The sequence below is a fragment of the Echinops telfairi genome, unplaced genomic scaffold, assembly GCF_000313985.2.
Source record: "Echinops telfairi isolate 266 unplaced genomic scaffold, ASM31398v2 ScPeMD7_7467;HRSCAF=8505_1, whole genome shotgun sequence".
Classification (NCBI taxonomy): domain Eukaryota; kingdom Metazoa; phylum Chordata; class Mammalia; order Afrosoricida; family Tenrecidae; genus Echinops; species Echinops telfairi.
The window spans coordinates 32,688,574-32,712,854 of record NW_022111368.1 but is presented as its reverse complement, the minus strand read 5'-3'; the positions used below and the strand labels follow the sequence as shown (position 1 = coordinate 32,712,854).

Genomic DNA, 24,281 nt, shown 5'->3' with positions numbered 1-24,281 from the left:
TTGTGGGCTTGGGCAGCATTGGGTTGGGATGTTTTCGTGATGCACCTTTTCTTTACATAAAACTCTCTCTTATACGTGAGTCGCCGTGGATCTGTTTCTCCAAAGTACCCAGACTAATATATAGGTCAAATATGATTTCAATATTGTTCAATTTAAAAACTATGAAGGCTAAAGAGTTGTGTAAAAGTGTCAAGTTGGCAAAGGGTGGTCTGTGGTAGTTACATAGTCTCATTTCAATTTGAGGGTGTGAAGAGTAAAGGGGTGGAGCCTCGCCTGTCAATCATGTCACAGATTGTTGATGTCTCCTTGTAGGCATGGACTTCTCATGAGGATCCTGGTTACTTCCTCTCTCTCTCTCTGCCTTTTTCTTCCTGTTTACAACCCCAAGGATACTTGCTGAGACCTGAAAGAGCTCTCTGTCTGTGCTTCACTTTCCTGTTTACACGCCAAGCTGAGCCACACTCTGAGAGCTGGAGGAAGCCCTTGGAGACCAGCCCCAGCGCTGAGATGCTTCCACTGCCATCGGCTCCATAAGACCTTTCTGCCACCAGCCTGTGATTTCCTTATGTGATTACTCAGGGCTGCATGAGTCCAAAGAGGGATTGGTATTGGGTTTACTGTAGCCCATAGTGGGTTTATGGACTTGATCTGCGCTGGGCTAGGATGTCCTTTTTTCAATTTTTTTTTTTTTTTACAACGGGGCCATTGTAATGTTTTGCTTTTCTTTATAAATAGTTCTCCTGCTGACGTCAGACATGTAAACCGTTGGGTAGGACTCAGAAGCACAGGCTAATTATGGTGGCTTTTCTGATTCATTTGTCATCCTCACAAATAAAGGGGGTTCCTTGTATAAAGTGCCATCAAACCAGCAGGACCGTGTTTATGCACCCATCGTTTTCAGGATTGTTGGTAACCTGGGCATATTTTCCCCAAATCACCTTGCCTCCTTGTGTCACCAGGCCCAGCTTGCTGACATTCACTTCAATGACAGTTCCTTTGGTAATAACACCCAACATTGCGTACAGAGGGGACGAAGGGTTCTTCTTTACACCAAGCATTGGTAAGCAAGAGGTGGCTTTAAGTTCAGGGTGCGTAACAGGTGCCTTCTAGAAACGTAAGCCCATTGGTCTGATGAATCATTCATATTTCGGTGGTTTCCATGTAACGCCATCCCCAACAAAGCAAACTTTAGTAAGCATCCTTTTGCAGGCCTTCTTCCTCTTTCCTGTTCAAATAACTTTTAGGACTTCAGTTTCTTACTGGGCACGGACTTTGGGCAGAAGGACTTCCCATTTCCCCGCTTTCTCTTTTCGTTTTTCTTTGATCCTATTGGAAAGCACTTTCGCTCCAGAATGTCCGTCCCTGTCCAGCAGAGAGGCAGGCCCTGCGCCTTGTGGAGCCTTCTCATCATTCTTTTGTTTGGTGTTTCTCTTTTCACGCATCTTGATAGTCTTTCTCATTTGTGTTTTCTCAGCATGACGCTACTTGTGGTAGAGCTTGGCCTTCAGACCAATCATCTTTTTTGCCTTCTTTGAACGTCCATAAGCCTCTCAACTTTCCTTCTTTCTCTCCTGGTAATCCAAATGATACCCAGAGCGTTTACAATGTAACTCGATATGTTCAGTTTGTGGCATGGTGACAGCAGCAAAGCCACCAGACACAGTCTCTGGGGCGCGAAGAACCACTCAGTCCTCGCACAGAGACCCGCGAGCCAACTCCAAGCGGCCGGCGACAGGAAAGGGCAGGACGTTCTCTTAATATACAATTACTCTTAGATGTAAAGCCCTCTCACACTTATATGAGTATCACTGAATTTGTTTCGCTAGTCAATCCGGCCTAACACATTACGGTTAACCCACTGCAAAAATAGAACTTCTTTCTAAGTCAAGGTAATATAAAGAATAGCCCTCTTCATGTTATTTTTATTTTAAAAAGTCAATTGTTTTGTTGCTCTAGGGTGCGATGAGGTCTATGCTTTTTACACTTGTCTTGGCAGACAGAAAATAAGGGCATTTGCCATTGGTTTTTAATTTAATTCACAAAGACGATTTTGGGTAGTTAGTAAGATGGGATGGCAGTTCTGGCAAGCAGTCTAATATCAAACTCATATTGTATAAGTGGAAAGTTATAAATAGAATTCAATCCAGTTCTTTAACTGGTTTAAAGAGGTAAAGGACAGCAGTCATCATATTAAATTATGTCAGTTTTTCTGGGAACAGGTGACAGATGAAATTATTTCAAACTTCTCATTCTGCATTCTAAGAATCCACTAAGAATTAAAACAGCTGGCCTTTGTAGCAGTGAATTATAGCTTTGGAAAAAAATGAGTAAAGATTATATTTCACTGAAATTTTTTACTCAAGAAAATGTGATTCTAATTAAGTCCCACTCGTATATATTCTGAGAATATCACTGCACCTATTAAGCGAGTTGTATATTTTGAATATTCATTTTTTCATAAAAATATTATAAAATTGTTTTATTCAGCGTTCAATTTTAAAAATGTATCAACTAATGTATTATAATAGGTCAAAGATAAATTATACCTTCGATCGGAAAGTTATATTAAGAAAAGAAGAAAATAAACAAATGAATAAATCCATTGATATGGAGTCAATTTCATCCCACAGGACAAAGGAGTTTCAAAAGCTGTGCATTTTTACAGTGCAGAAAATCATACCTTTGTCTCATGAAGTGCCTGGTGGGCTTGCATTGCCAATATATTGTTTAGTAGATAAGCTAAGATGTAATTGTTTTTTTCAAGTTTCTGACACATTTAAAATAAATAGCAATAGTGGTCATCTATGAGTAGATGATTGGACATGTTTGGACAATCAAACTGTATATGTAATAATCATATATACATATATATATACATATATGATTATTTGTATATGTGTATTTATCTTATCTATAAATAATGTCTATGGAACGTACAAGGGGGACAAAGTTATGAAAACTTATTTTATGTAGCCAAATACCTGATCCCTAGGGTAGTCAGACCATTGTCTAAGAGATACTAAGGTAGATTGGCATAATAGAGTTCATAAACAATGTTCTGTATCATGCTTTGGTGAGTAATCTCTGGGGTCTGAAAAGCTCATGCATGGCCATCGAAGGTGTAAATAACTGTTGGTCTCTATTCAATTAGAAGAAAGGAGAGGTACAAATCTAAAGACATATGGAAACAATTTATCCAATAAACTAATGGATCAAACAAACATCTGTCTCCACAACTCTGACCAGGCAACTAAAAATGCCTATCTACCCTACCAAGTGTTCTATTAGAAGGTGCTGAATAGCATGGGGGGGGGGGATGTAAAACTGAACTCAAAATCATGAAAGAGACAGATTGACAAGTCAGACAGAGAATGATGAGACCCTCAGACTACGGTATTTACCCTTCAGCTCTGAAGGTGGACTGCCTCCCTCCCAACCATTGAAGGTAAAAAGGTTAGCATTTACCCATGTGTTTGGGAAAAAGATGGGGTAGAACAGAGGGAAGAAATGGAGAAAGTGGTAGTATATTAAGTGGACTGCAATCAATGCACTGACATAAAATGTGTATGAATTATTGAATGTAAAACTGCTCTGTAAACTTTCACCTAATCCAGAATGTTAAAAAGTTAAAAAAAAATTATTTCATTTTCCCTTAGCTCCAAAATCAGCCTTTCCTAATGGATGTTTCAGGGACCATTAATCCCACAAGATGCTTCATGAAAGAAACAGGGATTCCTGGCCAAGTAAGTTTGGGAAATATCTTGACTTCTATAAGAAGTGTATGCTTCAATCCTGTTTGTGAGGTCCTTAAAAAACCTGCTTAACTGTGCTTAACCTAGAAATTGTCATGCATGTTTAACTATGGGATTGTGACCCTACATTTAAATGTCTCTTGGAGATAACGGAATTGCTGAAACTTTAAAAAGATATATGTGCTTATTAGTAGTTGTGTCAAATACCTTTGCTTCCCATTTTGGTCTTAATTAAAAAAAAATGTGACATTTCAATTTAACTTGAGCACAGCATTCTGACAACTGATTTGTGCTTACTATTAATTATAATAAGTGAACTAATCTTATTGAGCAGCATGCTATAATTGGTCCTTGACTTCAAAGTATAATACCATGGCAACATAAGACATTACAGGTGAAATTGTGTCACTTTTGTCAATTAAATCTGAGTAGAGGTAATAGGTAAAAAAGTTTCTTATATCTAATGGTTTGTCATTTAAAACCATTTCCACAACCTGACTCAAAACCTCATGAAGTGAAAAATGGAGTTCAGGAGTCATTTAAAGTCCATATTTTCCTATTTTTCCATCCATCCTTCCTTCCCTCCTTCCTCCTTTCTTCCCTCCCTCCCCCACCTCTCTCTCCCTTCCTTCCTTCCTTCCTTCCTTCCTTCCTATTTAACAGAATGGTAGGAGAGAGAGTAAAACAATACAGGGAGAATAACTAGCTTGAAGTTGAAAGTTAAGCAAAGGTATAATTCACCAATAAAAGGCAACCTACCTAGTGGTTAGAAACACAGGCTCTCAGCAAGGCTAGTTTAATTTCTGGCAATATTGCTATCACTTATTAACCATTCAATCATGGGCAAATCACTCTTTCTTTGTATTCTTAATTCCCTTGTGTCTTTAGTGAACTTAATGACAGTATACTCCTCAATGAATTGTTGTTTGGGGGTTGAGTAAGTTAAATATTGTAAAATTTTATGACCCAGTATGCCCCGCGTGCTGTAAGGTTTTCTAAATATTGCTATTGTTATTAATACTCAAGTTTCTGATTTCTAATTACATAGTCTTATAAGATAATTTATTTACTATTTCTATATGGATTACTTAATAATAGTAAAATATCACCCAAAAGGTAATATCAGAATAAAATGAGGGTGGGTTTTGATTGAAAATTCAAAGTGTCAAAAATAAAGATGGATATATTAATGAAACTTAGGATGCCAGAAAATAAGAAGGAATAATCACTGTGTGGTTGGTTCAAAAAATACGAAACCTGAAGCTCATGTACAGCATTTACAGTCTGGGGGTGATAGTGGTCATGAGTAACATTATTTTTTAAAATAGTATATTACACAACAAGTTGAATTTATGGAGGGAATTGAGTAAAGTATTTGCAGAAAATTCATTGTGGGAAAGAAGTAAATGTGACCTATGTTTGCCTGCATGTTAGAATTAGAAGGTTCTGACAAGGGAGATCACTTGGAAATAGTATAGATGCATGATAAGGAGCCTGGTGGCTCTGTTGGGTAAGTGTTAGAGTGTACCCTGCTAACTGCAATGCTGAGGTTCAAACCCACCATCTGAACCTTGGAAGAAAGGTGAGACTATCTGCTTCCCTGGAGATGTACAGCCTCAAAAACCCTTATGTTATGAGTCAGAATCAATTCAATGACAGTAGATAATTAGCTGAATGGAGACCTTGCAACTCCTTGGAGCATTCCAGTGACTGAAACAAAATAAATTCAATCTGCTAATTTTTATAGCTGTATAATTCTAAAAATAAATGTCAAATTAGTTTGGTTAAAGTACTTCTGGACTTAATTTTAACCATCTTTTTGATGGCCACTAAATGGTTATCTCAGATTTATTTACTGTGATCTGAGACTAGGAGACATAAACACAATAATGACAACTAATGTGGAACTGCTAGCACTTCCCCCACATATCCAGATCTTCTCTCCCACCCGCCAACCCCATCCAAGGAAGGCCAAACCTCTGGCTCTTCACGGTGAGCTGGGCAGTTCGCCATTCAACTGGTGGAAGTGCGCAAAGCAATTCTCAATGCACAAGTTTCAATAGGAAAATTAAATATTTGTTGTTTCAAATTACACAGGTGGTGAGAGTTTTATTGTACTTTTATATAATTTAACCTAACAAATTAACCTTCCTTTCCATTAACTTAAAACTGTGTATGCATTTCTTTTTTCTCTAAAGATGGAAAAAAGAAAGAACATCATAAATAAAAATATTTGTCAATACCATGTCTCCTTTGGTTGATGAATAAATTCAAAGAAAGAGAACTGAATTCTTGCCTCTCAAGGTATAAAGCGTCTCAAAAATATAATAAAGATAGTTAATATTTATAAATCTTTATCATAATGATAGAAGAGTCCTGTGGCATAGTGGTTACCCAGTGGGCTGCTAATCAAGCGGTCAATAGTTCGAAACTACCAGTCCCTCAAAGGGAGAAAGGTGAGGTCTCAGAAATGAACAAAGATAGTTGTTTCTTGCACTACAAAGTCACCAGGAGTCAGAATTCACTCAATGGCTGTGGTGTCATATGATATGTTATATAAACAGGGACAACATCGGAGGCGTGCCTCAGGAGGACCTCAGCAGTCAGAATAACTAACGCCGAACTCAGCTGAGTTAATTTATCAAAACTTCATAGGAAGAGCACAGCAAGACTGTAATAATGTGTCTCACTGTTTTAATGCTTCCTTCCAATTTACTTACTGTTTCAATATGCCATTTCTTGTATAAAGATTTACACAGCAGTAGTTTAAGAGTACAATAGATTGATCTTCATTTTTCAACAATGACATCATCATAAAGTTATATTAATATATTTGAATAGAATGTTCTAAGACATATTTTCCTTAAATTTCAGAAATTCTAAAAATCTGTATATTGAAATGTAGTAATTGATGTTTCATTTTTAAGTAATGAAAATACCAATGAATTTCACCACTCATAATTTCCTTTGTGTATTTATAATATAAGGAGTATTCAGTATATCTGCCTTATTTTCCTTTTTCTTATGTAACCTCAACATTATAATTTGATTAATTTTCCTGGAACATGCTTACAATGCAATGTTCCTGGAACACTCTTTCAGGACCTAGAATTTAAATTATCTTAATTTATAATAGGCAACCTTATTGAAAGCAAAAGAATGTCAACTGCACCAAAAAAACTGATCCCATGAATCCAAAATAAAGAAATTCAGATACACATCCCAGTTATTCACTACTATTAAGGCAAGCCTGACTCATAGTAACCCTCTAGAACAGAGTTGATGTTCCCCTGTGCGATTCCAAGAATGGAAATCTCTCCATGTTTAGGAAGACTACTTTTTCTTGCAAGGAATGGCTGGCAGTGGTTGAAACCACTACTTGTGCTTAGCAGCTCAGTGTTTATCACACTACTCCACCAGGACCTCTTGAGACATGGAGTATGAAAAACAATGTTCAAATATATTGAAAGTAAAAATAAAGAAATTCATAGTCTACATTTATTCCCAGAGCTTCCCAACCACTCCAATAATTCTTTAAAAATATTTTCTCATATTTTGTTACTTATATTGTGTATATTCCTAGATTTAAGTAGAATTTCATAGCTCTTAGACACAATTTAAAATGATCAAATATCAATTTGTCTTTCAGCTACTCTCAAATTTTATTTCCACCTGTTACACATGTTCACACTTCTTACATAGTTATTTCTATGCCTAGGGTCCTTTTCCACATAATTTATGCCAATTTGGTCTCGCAATTAAATAATATATAGCCCTGTAAATTATGAATACTTTCTGTATATAACAACATCTAAAGAACTGTAAAAGTATGGTTACAAATATATTAATAAATGTGAAACACTTTGAGTATACTTGGATTAAAATGGCAGTATCTAAGTGGTATAAAGTAAAGGGTTGATGTTTTCCTGTCTCAGAAGATTAATGATTTGTATACACATATGGACTTTCGCCTATATGGATTAATTCTTCAAGATCTGTTTAAGATGTCAGCTATTCTATGAAGTTATTTTCTATCTTCACAGTGACTATACATCCTGGAGATTTCTCGTAATTAAAAATACCTGCAGTGCATACTTAGTAGATTTTTAATGTCTTCTTCAGATAATAAATCATATGGTCACCCAACCTACTTTAAAATTAAAATTTATTTTGCATAATTATATTATGTGGTTATTGTTTATATTTTATAATTTGTTATCTTGCAGGTCCATGATTTTATGACAGTGTACCTTTATCTTCATAATAACTTAAAGATCATAAGTTAGCATTGTTTTTATGACAGCTGCTCTAATCTAACATGCATGGCAGTAAATTTTCAAAAAACATTTTCTTAGATTTAGATGTAGTCCTTGGTAGTACATGATACGTTTTCTTACATGCTTTCATTAAAGGACATTAAAAGTGTGCATACATTTGTGTTTATTCACAAAAATATCTAAAATTATTTTTCCTAAGTCACCTCTTCAGAAATATTCTGTTGTACATTTGTATGCATCAGTCAGGCAAACATATATAACTGTTATTAATGTTAATGATTTACTAAGTACATTTCAAATCAATCCTATATGTTTGAATTCTCACACCCTTGGAACCCAAATAAGTAGGAAGAACATGTCACTCCTCCCTTACAGTATAATTTCCTTTAAAATACAACATGCTTACTTTTCATAATCTGAAACACACAGACAAATAAACAGCAAGTAAACAAAAAAATTGGATATAACGGAAATTACATCGCTAACACTTCTTTAAAAATTAATGATATACCAAAATATGTTTTCATCATGGAATGTCCAGCAGTCTGATATTTTTCCTTATCACAGTCACGTTTATTTGTTACACATACAACTCTTTTATTAATTGGGATTTAATATCATTCCATAGTCCAATCACATCCATCAGATTTGTGCAGTTCACTACCAAAATCAGTTTCCAAACATTACTCTTTTACAAAGACTCCTTGATGTCATCTCCCCTTCATCCCACCACCCACCACCTCTGAAGCCCTATTCTACTTGCTGCCTCTATAGGCTCTAATATTTTAAACATATCTTTTGTAAGAAGCCTCCATCAATATGAATCATGAAAATTTCTATTTGTGTTCTTCATTATAACAATAAGTGACATTCTTAAAAATGGCTAAATGTAACTGCTTCAAGTATTCAGAGGTGGTTAATATTCTTAGGCTTTTAACTATAGATGCAAGAAAACCTAGCTGTAAGCTTTGTCTTTCACCAACTAGAAAGTGAGTGGAGTGCACTGTGATTGGTGTCAGAAAAAACACATTACTTTTAGCTATAGTGCAGCTGTGAGCAATAGAAGCACTTATAAAAAAGAGAAATTATTTAACTTTATAAATATTGTATTTTACTGAACATGGGTACCATAGATCCTTCCATAATCACAGCCCAGAATTATTGACAGTTTCTACTTTCTTGTGTATATACGTGTGTTCATGTTTATATATATATACATATATATACTTTTAAAATATTTACACATATACATATATAGAGAGAAATATATCCATGTGTGTGTAATTCTATTAGTAAGAAGAGTAAGACAGGACACCAATTTCATTCTGGTAAATTGATGGATTTTTTAATGTAAGTATATCTTTATCTTATCAAAATATTAAAAATGAAAATTTCAAAGATAAAATTTGTAACTTTAAATAAATGTTCATGTATCTAACTAGTGATTTATGGGACAGACAATAATGGGAGTAGGGAAGCACTAAATAGAATTTGGATGAAAAAGAAAGGAAACCATTTCTTTTGCCATGTTTCTATAATGTGTATAATTCTACTAATGATGTATGTGAACGATGGTGTTGACAAAAAATAATGAATATATATAGGCTATCAGAAGAATAAAAGTAACCCTGGAAATAGAACTGTCAAAATGTTATTTAGAGGAGAGGCAAAGATGATGAGATTTTGTCTAACACTTTCCGAGACAAAAACAATGGAACTCAGTACCACCAGTTGACGCTGACTCAGAGACCCTCCAGGACAGGGTGCAACTGACCCATTCGTTTCTGACTGTGACTGTGAACTGAGCACCAGTCTGGCTTTTCTTCGGCAGAGCCGCTGGTGGCTTCAAACTACTGACCTGCAGTCCTGGAGCCTGTGACCCCATCACACTTTGGAGACATTATGAAAAGGGACGACACTCTGGGGAAAGACAAACAAACGAAAACACCTTACTTAGTAAAAAGGGGGGTGAGTGACAAAAGAGATAACTCCCCACTGGGCACAGTGCCTGCAGCCATGATTCAAGCAGCCATCGTTGTGGAGATGGGGCAAGACAATGACAGTCTTGGGTAAAGTTCAAATTCCTGGATCAGACCAAAGACACAGATTGTGAAGCACACATCAAATTGGAATGAAAACCATGCTTGGATATACAATGCTAGTGTTGTCTATATTCTGGAAAATCCGTTAAGTTTATATATGTGGTTTGGAAGACAGTGGAAGAAAATTGTTGTCTTAAAATAAATTTAAATTTATTTTACACTTTTCTATCTATAGCTTTTTGGCACAATTTATGAAAGATCCAAAAAGAACTAAGTTTGGCTATTTCTCTTTAAGAGTAGATTAAAATAATCTATTTTTACTGTTAGAGAAAGTAATTTTTCTAAATTTCATAAGGACAGTGAATTTGATTAATGGAACAAGTGCTGTTATTTTATATTACTCTGGTATGAGTCAGCATTATAACTGAAGAAATAAAGTAGCTTTCTTAGAATGTAAATATTTGCTGTAACATAACAATGAGCTAAGCTGGAATTAGAAAACACCCATAAACTTCATTGTCACAAGAAAGTTTCCCTAATTTAACATGACAATTAATATAAATATCTCCATTGAAATACTGAATCACATAACTGAACTAGGAATTTTTTCTGAAAAGGGATATAACGACCTGAATATCACAGAATATATGTGAGCTATATTTACATGAAAGTATGAATATATATGTATGAATACATTCATAGATAAATACCCACACACAAATGAGGGGCTTCAAAAGTTCTTGAAAAACTTCAATATTTTCCTATTTTATTTTCCATGTATATATGAAGATACTTAAATTTTTTTCAGAATATATTTACTATTTTTAAATACTGTATGTTTAATATTCTATATCTAAGTAATATAATTTCATACATGTGTATAAACTCATATAAATATACATTTTAAATAATTTTATAGCCCTTAAAAGTATCTGGGTCCACCAACAATAAAAACCTATAAAAATTAAATTGTCTATGATAGTTAAGTTATGTATAATTTGCATTTTAAACATATATTTGAATTTTGCTGTTATGAAATATTATCTGTTAAGTATGAAGCATTCCATGTCCTATTTCTCAATGGCATATATTTAGTTTTATCTGTGAGTATTTTAACTTAAAGGACAAAGGTCTTGATTTGCATTATTTGTCCTGTAAAGATTAAGGAAGGAACCATCCCTCATGGTCCCAAAATTATAATTGCAATTCTCTGGGTCAGAAATAGATTTTTATGAGTATGTTTACCTCCATATAAATAAATACATACACATTGAAACCGTTTTCTAGAAATGTTTTAGTAAATATCCAGCATGATTTACTTATTTTGGTTTTCCACGCTTCTTGGGTAAACTTAGACAAATTACATTTTTTCAAGCAAATTGCCCATTTCATAGACATTTTCAAACCTCTAGCATATGTAGGTACATCTATAGGTAAATCTAACCAAACTCCTTGTCATTGAAGCCCATTGCAACTCATACACAGCTATGAAATAGAATCGAATTGTCTCTGTGGATCCCCAAGACTGTGCACCTTTATGGGAGTGGAAAATTTCATTTTCCTCTGCATAATGTCTGGTGGTTTTGACCTGCTGGTTTGTGGTTAGCAATCGAACTCTGCCACCGGCTGTATCTTTCTGTGTATGAGTATTCTAAAATATGTATACATATACAATTTTAAAATTATATGACAACAAAACCAATGCTATAGTTAATTTCAAACTCACAGGGTTTGCCAAATTTGTGAATGTTTACAGAAGGGGATTGCCACATCTTTATCTCATTGAGGGCCTGGTGAAATCAAATCAATGACTTTTAGGTAAGCAGCTGAGTGATTAACCACTGGATACAAGTCTAAAGAGAATGTATAAAAATGACATTGTGTTAGTCTGGGTAGACTAGGAAAATGAATTCATACCTATACACATATGTGTATAAAAAGAGCTTTATATACAAGAGCAATTGAATATTGAGACAATATCCCAGTCCAGTCCAGATCAAGTCCATAAATTCGATATTAGCTCATGTGCTCAATACCAATCTCTGAAGTCCTCTTCAGACTCACAAAACATGCAATCACACTGAATGCAGGAAGATCACAGGCCAGTGGGTGGGAAGTCTTGTGCATCCAGTGGCACTGTAAGCATCTCATTCCTGGCAGGGGTTTGCACGTGGCTTGTTCGGCTTCCGAGGTCTGGTTCCATCAGCCTCTCTCCAAGTGTCTTCTCCACAGGGATGTCTCACTGGGAGTGAGCCCAGAGAGAGATAGTGTCTACTGCCTCTAAGGAGGAAATACAGGAATTCCCAGAATCTTCAGGAGAAGCCATGCCCAAACAGAGACCTCATTGGTTATATCCCCCGATTGACATGCTAGACTCCACTCATACACTCTTAATCCTCAAATTGACACCAGATTATATAACTATCACAGCCATCACTTGTTAATTTCCTTTTCCATAAACATTTTGAAGTCACTAATATTTCTTAAAATATACTTAGTGTTTATATATTGAAAGTTTTTTGAAATTCCATTGATATTAATGGTTTTTCCCTTCAGAAAGTTGTAAAAAGAATTGAACACTTCCATGTCTCTTGAACACATCTATTTTTATCACATATATTGATTTCCCATGTTTAAAATTGATCTCAATTTTTATGTTGCCTTCTACTGAGTATAGGATATTTTGTTTTTAAAATAATTTGGGGATTGTATTTATATGTTTTATTTATTTTCTTCTAATGATAAATTTAGTAACATATTAATATTCATTAGATTATAGATTTGGTAGTATTTTATAAGATTTCATATATATTGTTATTATTATTATATTAGACTCATTTTATGTATGATTTATCTTACTATTCAGAAGTCATAGAACAGGTTTTTTTTTTTAGAAAGTCTTGGTAGTTTAATTTCTTAATCATAAATTTGAACTAATATTACTAAATTTAAACTAATATTATTTTACATTATTATTTTTGTTAAAGAGTTTATATTTTTTAAATTATCATTTTAAACTAACAAACAAATAAAAAATATTGCTAGGAGTTGCTTTCTCCTGTAATTTAGTAAGAATTTAATATAATTTTATTTACTTAATCATGTCAATTAAATTTAATACACAAACTAAGATAGAACTTGCTGTTGCCAGCCTTCCATCAACTGGTCTGAGCATCTGCCTCAAACTAGTTTATGTATGCCTGCTATACATTAAGTAACAACCAATCCATTGCCATTAAGTCAATTCTGACTCAAAGTTACTCTGTACCACAACCCTCAGCTCTCTCCTGTGGAGCAACTTGTGGTTTTGAACGACCAACCATGATGTTACCAGTCTAATGCTTACCCAATAGAGCCACTAGAGCATGTAAGGGCATGATAGGAAAATTTAATATTTTGAATCAAAGTATGGATACATGTCTGGATGGGTTGGTGAATGGATGAATAGATCAATTAATGGATAGTTGAATGAAAGAGTAGAGATATGATAAATTCTTCCTTTACAATAAAAAGCTCTGCTCTGGACAATCTAACATAAAAAAAATGCATAGTCAACCATCATAAAAATGAATTTATAAAAAGATTCACAATTATAAAATTATAACAAACTGAATGATTGATTGGTAAATTAGACACAATAACCAGAAAGTAATATGGGGTGATGGAGCAAATAGGAATGAAATGAATTTTTAGATGTAATTAGGACTTAATAAATAAGGAAGAAGTGAATCAAAGTTCAAATTTCACACATTGAACTTCAAGTCATTATTGCTGTAAAATGCAAATTAGATTGTTGCTGTCCTTGACTCAATTATATAATAATAAAAAATCTTGAAGTCTGTTGGAATATCATCAAAACTCATAGGAGATAAAAGCATTTTAATTAAAAGCTACTGAAGATGAAATCACTGAACTTTCTTTAAAAGTCTCTTTTTTATAATAACCTGTAATAGGTATCCTTCTTATTTGAACATTCATGAGAAAATATTGTCAAGTTATTAATAGAAGTTCTTTAGATTATTAAAAATGCATTACATGCATTATTTTATGTGTAGTAAAAGGATATTGGTTCACACAATTCACATAACTTTAATAAAATAATTGTTATTTTGATGTTTGAATGTGGATATATTTTAATTGTTGGGATTACTCTCAAGCAGGTCTGCATTTGAGCTGGCCAACTACACTTATTAAAACAAAGAAAGAAACAAATAAACAAAAAGTATGGTCATCAAGTTGATTCTGACCTATAGTGACTATATAGAACAGGCTAGAACTGCCCCCTTCGGTTTCTCTCTCTCCCCTCAATCTGGTGGCATCTGACGTATAGTAGAGACCCTCCTCTTCTCCCTCAGCACAGCTGGTGGGATTGCCTGTGAACCTTGTGGTTAGTAGCCCAGCACAAACGCCATTACCCTACCAAGACTCCTTCTGCACTTGTTAGCAGTTTGCTATTTCTGCAATAATAGGATGATGTTATTGCCATAAAGTAAATAATATAGAAGGGAAGTTTGAAATATAAATTCTGTTACTAAACATAGGAAAGTCTACTCAATATATAATAGAGAAATTAAAATATGAAAACTTTAGAATTCAGTTGAAAAGCAGAGTGCAAGAATTGCACCATGCTTCGGGCCTGACATCTGAACGAATGAAGGTGCTACTAGCATAGTCAAGGGACCAAAAGGAGGCCCATACCCCCAAGCCCCCATTCTACTGCAGCTGTAGCTAAATGTCTAGGAAACGTTAGCACAGCCATGAGATGGTATGCTCTCTGATCTGTAGACGTTAGTCTTAGATGCCATCAAGTGAGCTCTGATGACACACAAGAAGGAAACACTTCCAAGTCCTTCACCATCCTTACAATTGTCATGTTTACGCTCATCTTTTCAGGCACATCATCAATCTATCTTATCCAAGGTCTTCCTCTTTTTTGGCTGGCCCTCTATTTTACCAAGCATGATGTCCTTTTCCAGGGACAAGTCTCTCCTAATGACATGTTCAAAGTATGTGAGATGAAATCTCATCATCTTGGGTTTTAAGGAGTATTCTCTCTGTGCTGCTCCCAAGACAGATTTGTTCGTTGTTTGGGCGGTTGATGGTACTTTCAAGACCATAAAGGAAATGCAGAGATTCTTCTTCAGCCTTCCTCATTTAACTTGATTTTTCACACAAGTGTGAGGTGATTGAACATACCATGATTTGAATAACAACCCCCTTAGTCCTCAAAGTAAAATCCTTGCTTTTCAACACACTGTAAAGATCTGATGCAGCAGATTTACACAAAGTAATTATTATTTGGCCTCTTGAATGCTACTTCCAGGTCCAAGCAAGATGAAATATTTGACAACTTCTATCTTTTCTCCATTTATCAAGATCTTGTTTATTGGTTCAGTCGTGAAGATTTTTGTTTTATTTACATTGATTTATAATCTACACTCAAGGCTACAATCCTTGGTCATCATCATCAGTACCTTCAAATCTTCCTCACTTTTAGCAAGCAAAGTTGTGTCATCTACACATCACAATTTGCTAATAAGTTTTCCTCCAATCTGGATGAATGTTTACCCTCGTATAGTCCAGCTTCAGGGATTACTTGCTGAGAATAAAGTTTAAAAAGTATGGTGACAGAATACAACCTTAGCACACATCTTTTCTCATTTTAAATCATGCTGCATTTCCTTCTTCTGGTCACACAACTACTACTTGATCCAAACATAAGTTCCACATGAGTGTAATGGAGTGTTCTGGAATTATAATTTTTCTCAAGGCTATCCAGAGTTTTTTATGATTCACATAATTGAATGCATTGGTAGAGTTAACACACAAGAAAACAACATTTTGGCATATTCTGCTTTCAGCCAAGATTTATCTCAGCTCAGTAATGATCATCTTTATTCCATATCCTCTTGTGAATCTGCCCTGAACCTCAGGCAGTTCCCTGTGAATACACTGCCTCAACTGTTGTTGAACGAGTTTCTACAAAATTTTACTTGCATTTGATGTTAAAGATAGTGACCTATCATCTGAGCATCATATTGGGTCACCTTTCTTTGAAATGGGTACTTATAGGAATCTTTTCTAGTCAGTTGGCCAAGTAATCTCTCTTCCAAATTTCCTAGCATAGACAAGTGAGAGATTCCAGTGTTTCAAGAGTTTGTTGAAACATTTCAATTAGTATTCCATCAATTTCCGGAGCCTTGATTCCAGCTAAGGTCTTCAGTGTAAAGTGGACTTCTTTCTTGAGTACCAGTGGTTCTTGTCACTGGCTGTCTCTTGAAATGGTTGAATGCCAACTAGTTCTTTTTAGTACAGTGACCGTATATTTTTTCTCTTTTCTTTTGATGTTCTTTGCATCCTTCATGATTTGCCCATAGAATCTTTCAATTATGCAACTCAAGGCTTGGTTTTTTCTCTTGAGCTATTTCAGATTAAGATAACTGAGCAAATTGTCCCTTTTTTGGTTTTCTAACTCAGCCCCGTGAATATTAATTATAATATTTTACTTTAATGTCTCCAGCTGCCCTTTGAAATTTTCTGTTCAGCTCTTTTGCTTCATCTTTTCTTCCATTTGCCTTAGCTATTAAATGATTAAAATGAATTTTCAGACTCACCTGACAACCACTTAATCTTTTTTTCCTGTCTTTTTGATGAACTATGCTTTCTTCTTCTATGATGTTCTTGATGTCTTCTGATAGTTCAGTAGATCTTCTGTCATAAATATGTGATATGTCAAACTTGTACTTGAAGATATTCTCAAAATTCAGTTGGGCTATACTCAAGGTCTTACTTTGGTTCTAATCAACTTGCTTTAGTTTTATTTAGCTTCAGCCTGAACTGAGATACATGCAATTGATAATCTCCACAGTTAGTCCCTGGCCTCATTTTAGCTGCTGATATTGAAAATTGTCTGATTACTTGGTACATATGGTTTACTTTTTGTAACTCTAAACCTTCTAGTATCTGCATTATCATCTCATTAAATATATGACTGGAGATATTGGAGGAAATCTGGGACATGTTGTATCTAAGATGTGACATTCTATAACGATAGTCACTACAGTTGTGTGTAATTTGTAAGAAGTCAGGATAGAAGAAGCCTCAAAATGGCATAGCCTTCAATTGAGTAGGACACATTTCTTCATTGGAAACAAATATCTGAACACAATCTGGCAGCACAGATAGTAAGCAGTTCAGAGTTTCAGGAACTAAACTGTAAAAAGTCACCAGGTCAGCGTTTTGAAGAAGTAAAAATAATATAAATCTTATCCAACTATACGTCTTAAAAAATGATTAAATGACAAAGAAAATGCAGAACAATATTTACAGAAAAATGATGTTTTTATGAAATTCAGTGATAAAACCAAATGATTCACAGCTTTTGTTTGCTTTAGAATTAGGAATAAAAAAATACAAATGTCTATGGTGACAACACCAGCATAGATTGAGTCATAATATACAGGTTCTAAGAAGAAGACTCTTTTAGAGATGTTTGACTGGAGGCACAGTCTTCAGAGAAAAGAAACATAATAGACTGAACGTGTGGTAAAGCTATGAAAATGATATGGGCATGTGTGACCTCCTATGACTTCAAAAAGCAGAAGAAGGATCCAACTCAACATCAACTCAAGGATTATTCCTGTAAGACATAGGTCAGACTTGCTGCCACCCTCTGTCTTTATCAATTATGACAAGGCTCTCTCCAATTCTCTGATACATTCTATTATCTGTTGCAATGGCTACACAGAGCACACAGACAATCCTCATGTTTAGGAAGTTTATTAGAAAAGTTGACAGGTTGTAATTCAAGATCCAAATAGCTGAGTACACTTCCATCAAGAGTGCCTCCTCTTGGCCAGGCCAGTAATTGTGCCTCTCTCTGGTACTGGATCTTTCAGCCACCTGAGTCCTTGGCCTCTGCCCTACTTAGAGATGTGCTACAGAGCTCTTTTAGCACTAATGATGGATGTTCAAGGGGCACTCCATTGTGCCCTAACCATCAATTTGAACTCAGTGTAGCTCTCTTAGGCAGCAAACATAACTCCCCCAATTAAGTCCACAGAGCTATCACACTCTGAAGGCGAATCCCCTGCTGAAGGCACTTAGTTTTCCTGGATCAATGGGCTGGTAATTCCACTGCCACCTTATCTTGCGCTCTGACACTTGATTCTACTGTGTCTGCTGCGGTTCCATCTCGGCTCCACCTATGGTTCACAGTGCTCTGCCTCCCGGTGCAAGGAGGTTCAGATCACAGGAGTATTGCGAACCATAGTATACACTCCACTCCTGACTCTTATTTTGTTACGGCAATGAGAACCCTCCTTTCCACTTCCTATTCCTGTGATGGCTCATTTTAAACCTGGCAGAATTCTAAACTTGACTAATCCCTTCATGTGGTCCTACACACCCCGTTTACATGGTCCTGCGGAGTCATTTAGTTACATTTAGTCAAAATGAGCAAAGATGTGATTCTGTGGTAGTTGAGCTTTAACCCAATTTCACTGGTATACTTGGCTATCAATGGAATAAGATTAGCAGCTCCTCAAGGTAAGGGCCTAGATATATTTTTCCTCCAAGACCATTCAGTTATTAAATATAGAGCCATCCACCCTCTGCATTTCTGACTGGAGTGCTGGTGATCTGGCAAAGACAGAGTTCAGAGACCTTTCAAAGCCATAGATGGTGCATTGGCAAGCTTAGCGGTCTTAGAAGACAGCCCTGGGATGAGACGTTAATCAGTATCGAGAGCAATCTATACTGATAATCAGGACAGGAATCCTTTTTTTTTTTTTTTGTCCTATTAAAAAATAAGAATTGAGTTAATTAGCCTGTCAAGTGATTTTAGTAACTTGGGTGATAAAAATGGTGTGTGAACTGCTGGGAACCTAATGGTTAGGCGTTAGCCTCAGTCGGCAACTCTGCAGAGGAAAGGCCTGGAGAACTGCTTCAGTCAAGAGCAGATTCCACCAAACCAGATGGGTTACTTCTGCTCGGTCACCACACATGGTATGACCATAAAGTGAGGGCCAACTCAAAAGGGGTAACATCAACATGGTTATATGTTGCAATATGTTTTGGTAGACAGAACATGGACTTTTGATTGAGAAGCATGTTCAAGCAATTGCCCACTAAGTAGCTTTCCTCTGGTCTCAGTCTATATAAAGAGAATAATCCCAAATCAAAATGATGATGGAGAATGATCCAAAAAGATCTTGATAGTCAATGATAAAAATAGTTATTCAAATAAATCATATTATATGCATTGCTTTGATGCATATGCAATCTTGCTTCTGTAGTTTAGGTAAAATTTTTACCATCAAGATGATTATGAGCATGTTTTGGAAGCATAATAAAGTGTTATACCTCTGCTCTCCTCTCCTGTTTCTTTATCAGTCTGATACAATAAAGTTGAATCTATGAAGACCTATATAATTAAGTGAAATTAAATTAATCTAAAGAAACTGGGAAAAATCAGTTCAAATTATAAATAACAGAGACTTCTTATTAGATAGAAAAAATAATGCTCAAAGACTATAATTTCTATAATACTGAGTTTGGATATTTCTTTTCTGTGATTTCTCCAAAATCTGGATTCACCTATATTCTGCAGGTGTAATATGAACAAATGAACAACAAAATGTAAAATGTTCTGATTTCTGTTATGTTGTGATTTAATTTCAAATTTTTGGATATATATTAGTGCAACAAGGGTCTGCCTAGATCTCAGCCACAAAAGCATTGATTTACCTTGTGGTGCTACTTCTAATAGAACATCACTTACAAAACTGGTAGTCTACCTGTGAGCTTTAATTGATTGATAGAACCAAAAGCTATACACTCCTTGCCCTTGACTTCATTCCAACTGATAGAAACATAGGACCGAGTAGAACGGTCAAAGTTCAAGTAAAGCACTTAACCATTTCTACAATTACGTTAACATAGTAATCATTTTTTGTTTGTTTACCTATTGGCCCGTTCTGGTTTTCATACTGTGTTGTTGAGGACAAGCACAGCAAAGCAGACACCAGCTCAACAGTTTCTACAAGTACAGTTGAATGACCTCGATTGCCATTCTCACCAGCTCAACAGTTTCCACAAGTACAGTTGAATGACCCCGATCGTCATTCTCACCCTTCTTCTCTGAGTTCTTCCTCCCTCACTGTGTAAATCCCCACCTTCTAAGGTTTATATGCAAGATTTCAACTTCATACAGTCAATTTTATCCCAACTGATAGTTCTTTAAAAAAGTATAATGTTCAAGGAAGTTTTTTTTCAGACTGGCTAAATTTAAATATTTGTTAGTTTTAAAAAGAATTCAGTTTTGCATTAATTTATTATTTAAAAGCAATAGTTTTAGGGGTTGGCCATGTTCCATGGCTCTAGAAAATCAAGAGTCCACAAGCACTTGAAAAAATGTCTGTGAATTTTCCTTCTTTTGATCAGGATTCTTCAACGGAATCTTTGGTCAATTTGTCCATTCATGGTAGCCTGGCATTATCCATCTTTTCTGGTATCATAACAAATGGGGCAATTGTTCATGGGGGTAAGGGTCACCCATTCCAAACTCCCCTCCTGATCCCAACTCTCCTTCTGCCTTTGCTTCAAGTGAATAAAAATCAATAATTGTTACTTCAATAAAATAATACATATCTTGAACCACTGTTTTCCATATTCCTTTACATTTTTTTACCAATGGGGAGTGTCTTGTCCACTTTACATGTGTCCCAGACCTCCACAGGATGCTCGCCATGAAATCAGCTACTGAACAATTACCCAATCACTAATGAGAAGGATAGCAATCAAAGTTTTCTATACTAGAAATTTCATATTAAAATGCTGAATAATGTCATTCTAATTCTGAGATAAAGGACATTGTGCAATGTAAGTGTGAATCAAATATCTTCTCTCAGCCACCCTAAATTTGGCAATAGTGCTGACTGTAGCATTCCATTCCATCCACTCATGTATTCATTTAGTAGATTGACACAGTTTATAAGTTTAATGGTAACATTTTCACTGTGAATTAAATTTATGTATCATAAACAGCCATAAGTTTGGATCAAACAGATTAGGCTAAGAGATTGTTTAGAAGTATTTGTACTAGTCTTATTATTTCAAAAGTGTTAGAGATTAAGGGCTCTAATAGATTTGATACACAAATCAATCAACCTATTGCCCCGTTGCAATAGATCTGCACATTGTTTTCCTTTCCATCTTCATCATATTATGTAATGGTAAAACCTCTTTTAAAGAGCTCCGGTAGTAACTGCAAAATGTATTAGTCGCACTCGCAGGGTGGTGGCAGAGGTGAGCAATGCTTGACAGAACCAAGCTTTCCTCAACTTGCATCCGAATACCAGCTTTAATTGCCCAATATCATTCTCTTTGAGAAACACTTGGAGGACCCACTGCACTGAGACTCAAATGTAATAGAAGCACCATTGGGCAGATAGTTATTGCATGCCAACAAATTTTCCTCCTCCGCAATTATTTTACTTATATGACATCTCTGACTTTTTAATTAGATTTAATTATGGCATTTCATTCCCATCTTATCTTTTAATATTTCTAATTGGAAAATGCTGTGCTAAGTGAATTGGCAATTATATGTATATATGTATATATCTTTCATTTGTCAAACATTTATTAAGGGCTTGCTCTATATAAAACAATATGGTAGCCAAAAGTTTGAGAAATACATAACAAATCCTGCTACCAAAGAATTTCACATCTGAAGAATTTTAACATTCAAACCCTTAAATTTGTACCTAAAGGAAACGTTTTCCTAGCAGGTGCAGAGGATATGTAGGGATGGAAGAGCAAGCACCTTTTGATGTTGTAGAAAATTTCATAGAGAAGAAGATGTGATATCATTTGAATTATTAAGTGTCATAATAGAAAAAAAAGATGGGTTGTGGACATTTCAAGGAGTACAGAATTGAATGTACAAAGGAAAAAAAGGTCAAGATATTTTGATCTAAGTCCTGAAGAACTATTTGACTGAAATCATGAGGTTGAAAATAGGCAAGAAAACAATAGCAAAGATGAAAAATAGTGACTGTGGTGCCCATAGGAAGATGAGTGATTGTAAAAATTACTACCTGTTTTCTCTGATTTTTGAGTCTTCATTTATTAAGTAATGATAACACTAAAGAACCTATTTTGAAGTCAAATCTTACTCAAGATGACCGTACAAGAGTTGGTCCAGAAAAATGTTGCATGGGGCCACCAAGGGTGCACATATGATGGCAGCAGACTCCACATCAGTCATGCAAGGAGCTGGTGGATTTTTGAACCACCAGCTGCAGGTTAGGAGCACTTAACCACTGCACCACCCTGGGGCCCAGAGGATAACAATAGCTTTGTTGTTATTGCTAGGAAACAGGGGGTCAATTCTGACACACAGTAAAGGAAACCCCACCTGGCCCTGTTCCCTGCTCTGTTGTTATTATGTTTGAGCCATTGTTGCAACCACAGTGACAATCCACTTGTGAGGGTCTTCATCACTGCCCCTAGACTCTAACAAGCATGGATCTCCTCTAGGTAAAAAATCATACAGACGTACTTATCCCTATGTGCCAACATTGGCATTAAGGAGTCTTTGGGTGTCGCCTCACATGATTTTTCAGTCATAGGTATCCAGGTCTTTCCTCTGAGGAGTCCCTGGATGGACTCTGACCTGAAAATTTTCGGTCACCAGCCATGGACACTAATCATTTGCACCAAATTTACTTCTTGAGGAGCAGTCACTATACGTGTCCCGAGAGAAACAACGTCAGAACAGGGGGATTTGAGGGTACTCTGATGCCTGCCCTCAAAGTAGCTGAGTGGAATATTTCTTGAAATACGTATTTCTCCAAAATGTCATCTCAGATCATTTATTCTTCCTCCCATGGGAGAAAAGTGGTGGGAAGTGGTAAGAAAGACGGAATTGTTAGGCTAGCGCCATGATTTTCATGCTGACTCTATTATGCAATATGCAGAGCCCACAACAAAGAGTTTCTTTAATCCCTCTGCGTGGAGCTCAGGCACCCACGGCTCCTTAACTTGAAGCATAAAGAGTAATTGGACATCAAGAAAATGCTTACTATCCAAATACATTGAAATGTAGTTTGCACAGAGACATCCGATTTTGTTTTACCATTGTAGTAACAAAGAAGTGACTGTTACATTTTTCCCTAATGAAAACAATAATTGACACTTTACGTGCCAGTACCACTGACTGCTGTTGGTTCTGTTCGTAGCAATGCTATAAGACAGCGTAGACTTGCTCAATGGGTTTCCTAAGGCTGTAAATCTTGATGGAAGCGGATTGAGTGCGTTTCAGCTGCCTGCTTTTCAATGAGCAGACAAGAGTTTAACCAGCTATACCACTAGGGCTACATTTTTACATGCTGCCATCTCAATTTCTCATTTATGTGGAAATTTGTATTTTCTTAATTATTCTTATTTTATTTGTAGCCAGGAAAAGAGATGGGTAGAGTACTGAAGAATATATGACCCCAAGGCAGTTCAAGGATGAGAATAATTACACTTCTTGTATATTATTTAAATGTGTGTTGTACCTCAAACCGCTCAAATGTTTTCTCATCAGGATATTATTTTTAAAAAACAAATATCACTGGAAAGTTTTCAATGACTTGTCTGTTCAGAGATCTTATAAGAGAGAAGCAATGGTCATACATTTTGATGTTACCATCCCTTTCCCAAAAATCCATGGGCAAGGCAGGATAACCGTCTTCATAGTTGTATTTGCCTATGTTGAGAGAGAGAGAGAGAGAGAGATACTTCATATTTTGGAAGAAAATTGTTAATATTCAATAGAGTTGCTGTGTTGTTTCTCTGTTCATTCTAAATCCATTCTAACACATAGTGAAAGTGTGTACATCAGAACTAAACACCACTGGTCCTGTGTCATCCTCAAAACTACTATGTTTCAGTTATACATATTAAAACTTGCATAGTTTTGTGAGTATGTGTGATGGAGTCAGAAAGGAGGGAAGGGAGACATTGAAAAGATAAAAAAAGAGGTTATGCAATTCTGAGGAATTCATTCACATAGATTTCAGTGGTGTTGGCAGACAGACTGAGGTACCCTGTTTCCCTGAAAGTAAGACATGCCCCTAAAAACATAAGACCTACTTAGAGTTTTGCCTCTCACTGAACTATAAGACGTTACTCCGAAAATAAGACCTCCCTGAAAATAATCT

General features: G+C 35.6%; 1 protein-coding gene and 1 pseudogene across 3 annotated transcripts in view; one reads left to right on the top strand and one right to left on the bottom strand.

Moving 5' to 3' along the window:
* Nucleotides 1-24,281, top strand: part of LRRTM4 (leucine rich repeat transmembrane neuronal 4) — a 944,170-nt gene that overhangs the window by 379,336 nt on the left and 540,553 nt on the right. For 2 of the 3 annotated variants that reach the window (XM_045283912.1, XM_045283911.1), the window contains one exon: nt 3,657-3,743. The exons of the other annotated variant lie outside the window; for it this stretch is intronic. In XM_045283912.1, coding sequence (XP_045139847.1) covers nt 3,657-3,743 — 87 coding nt within the window. The remainder of the gene's footprint in view (nt 1-3,656; nt 3,744-24,281) is intronic. 3 annotated transcript variants of the gene reach the window in all.
* On the bottom strand, nt 861-1,634 carry LOC101641832 (annotated as a pseudogene).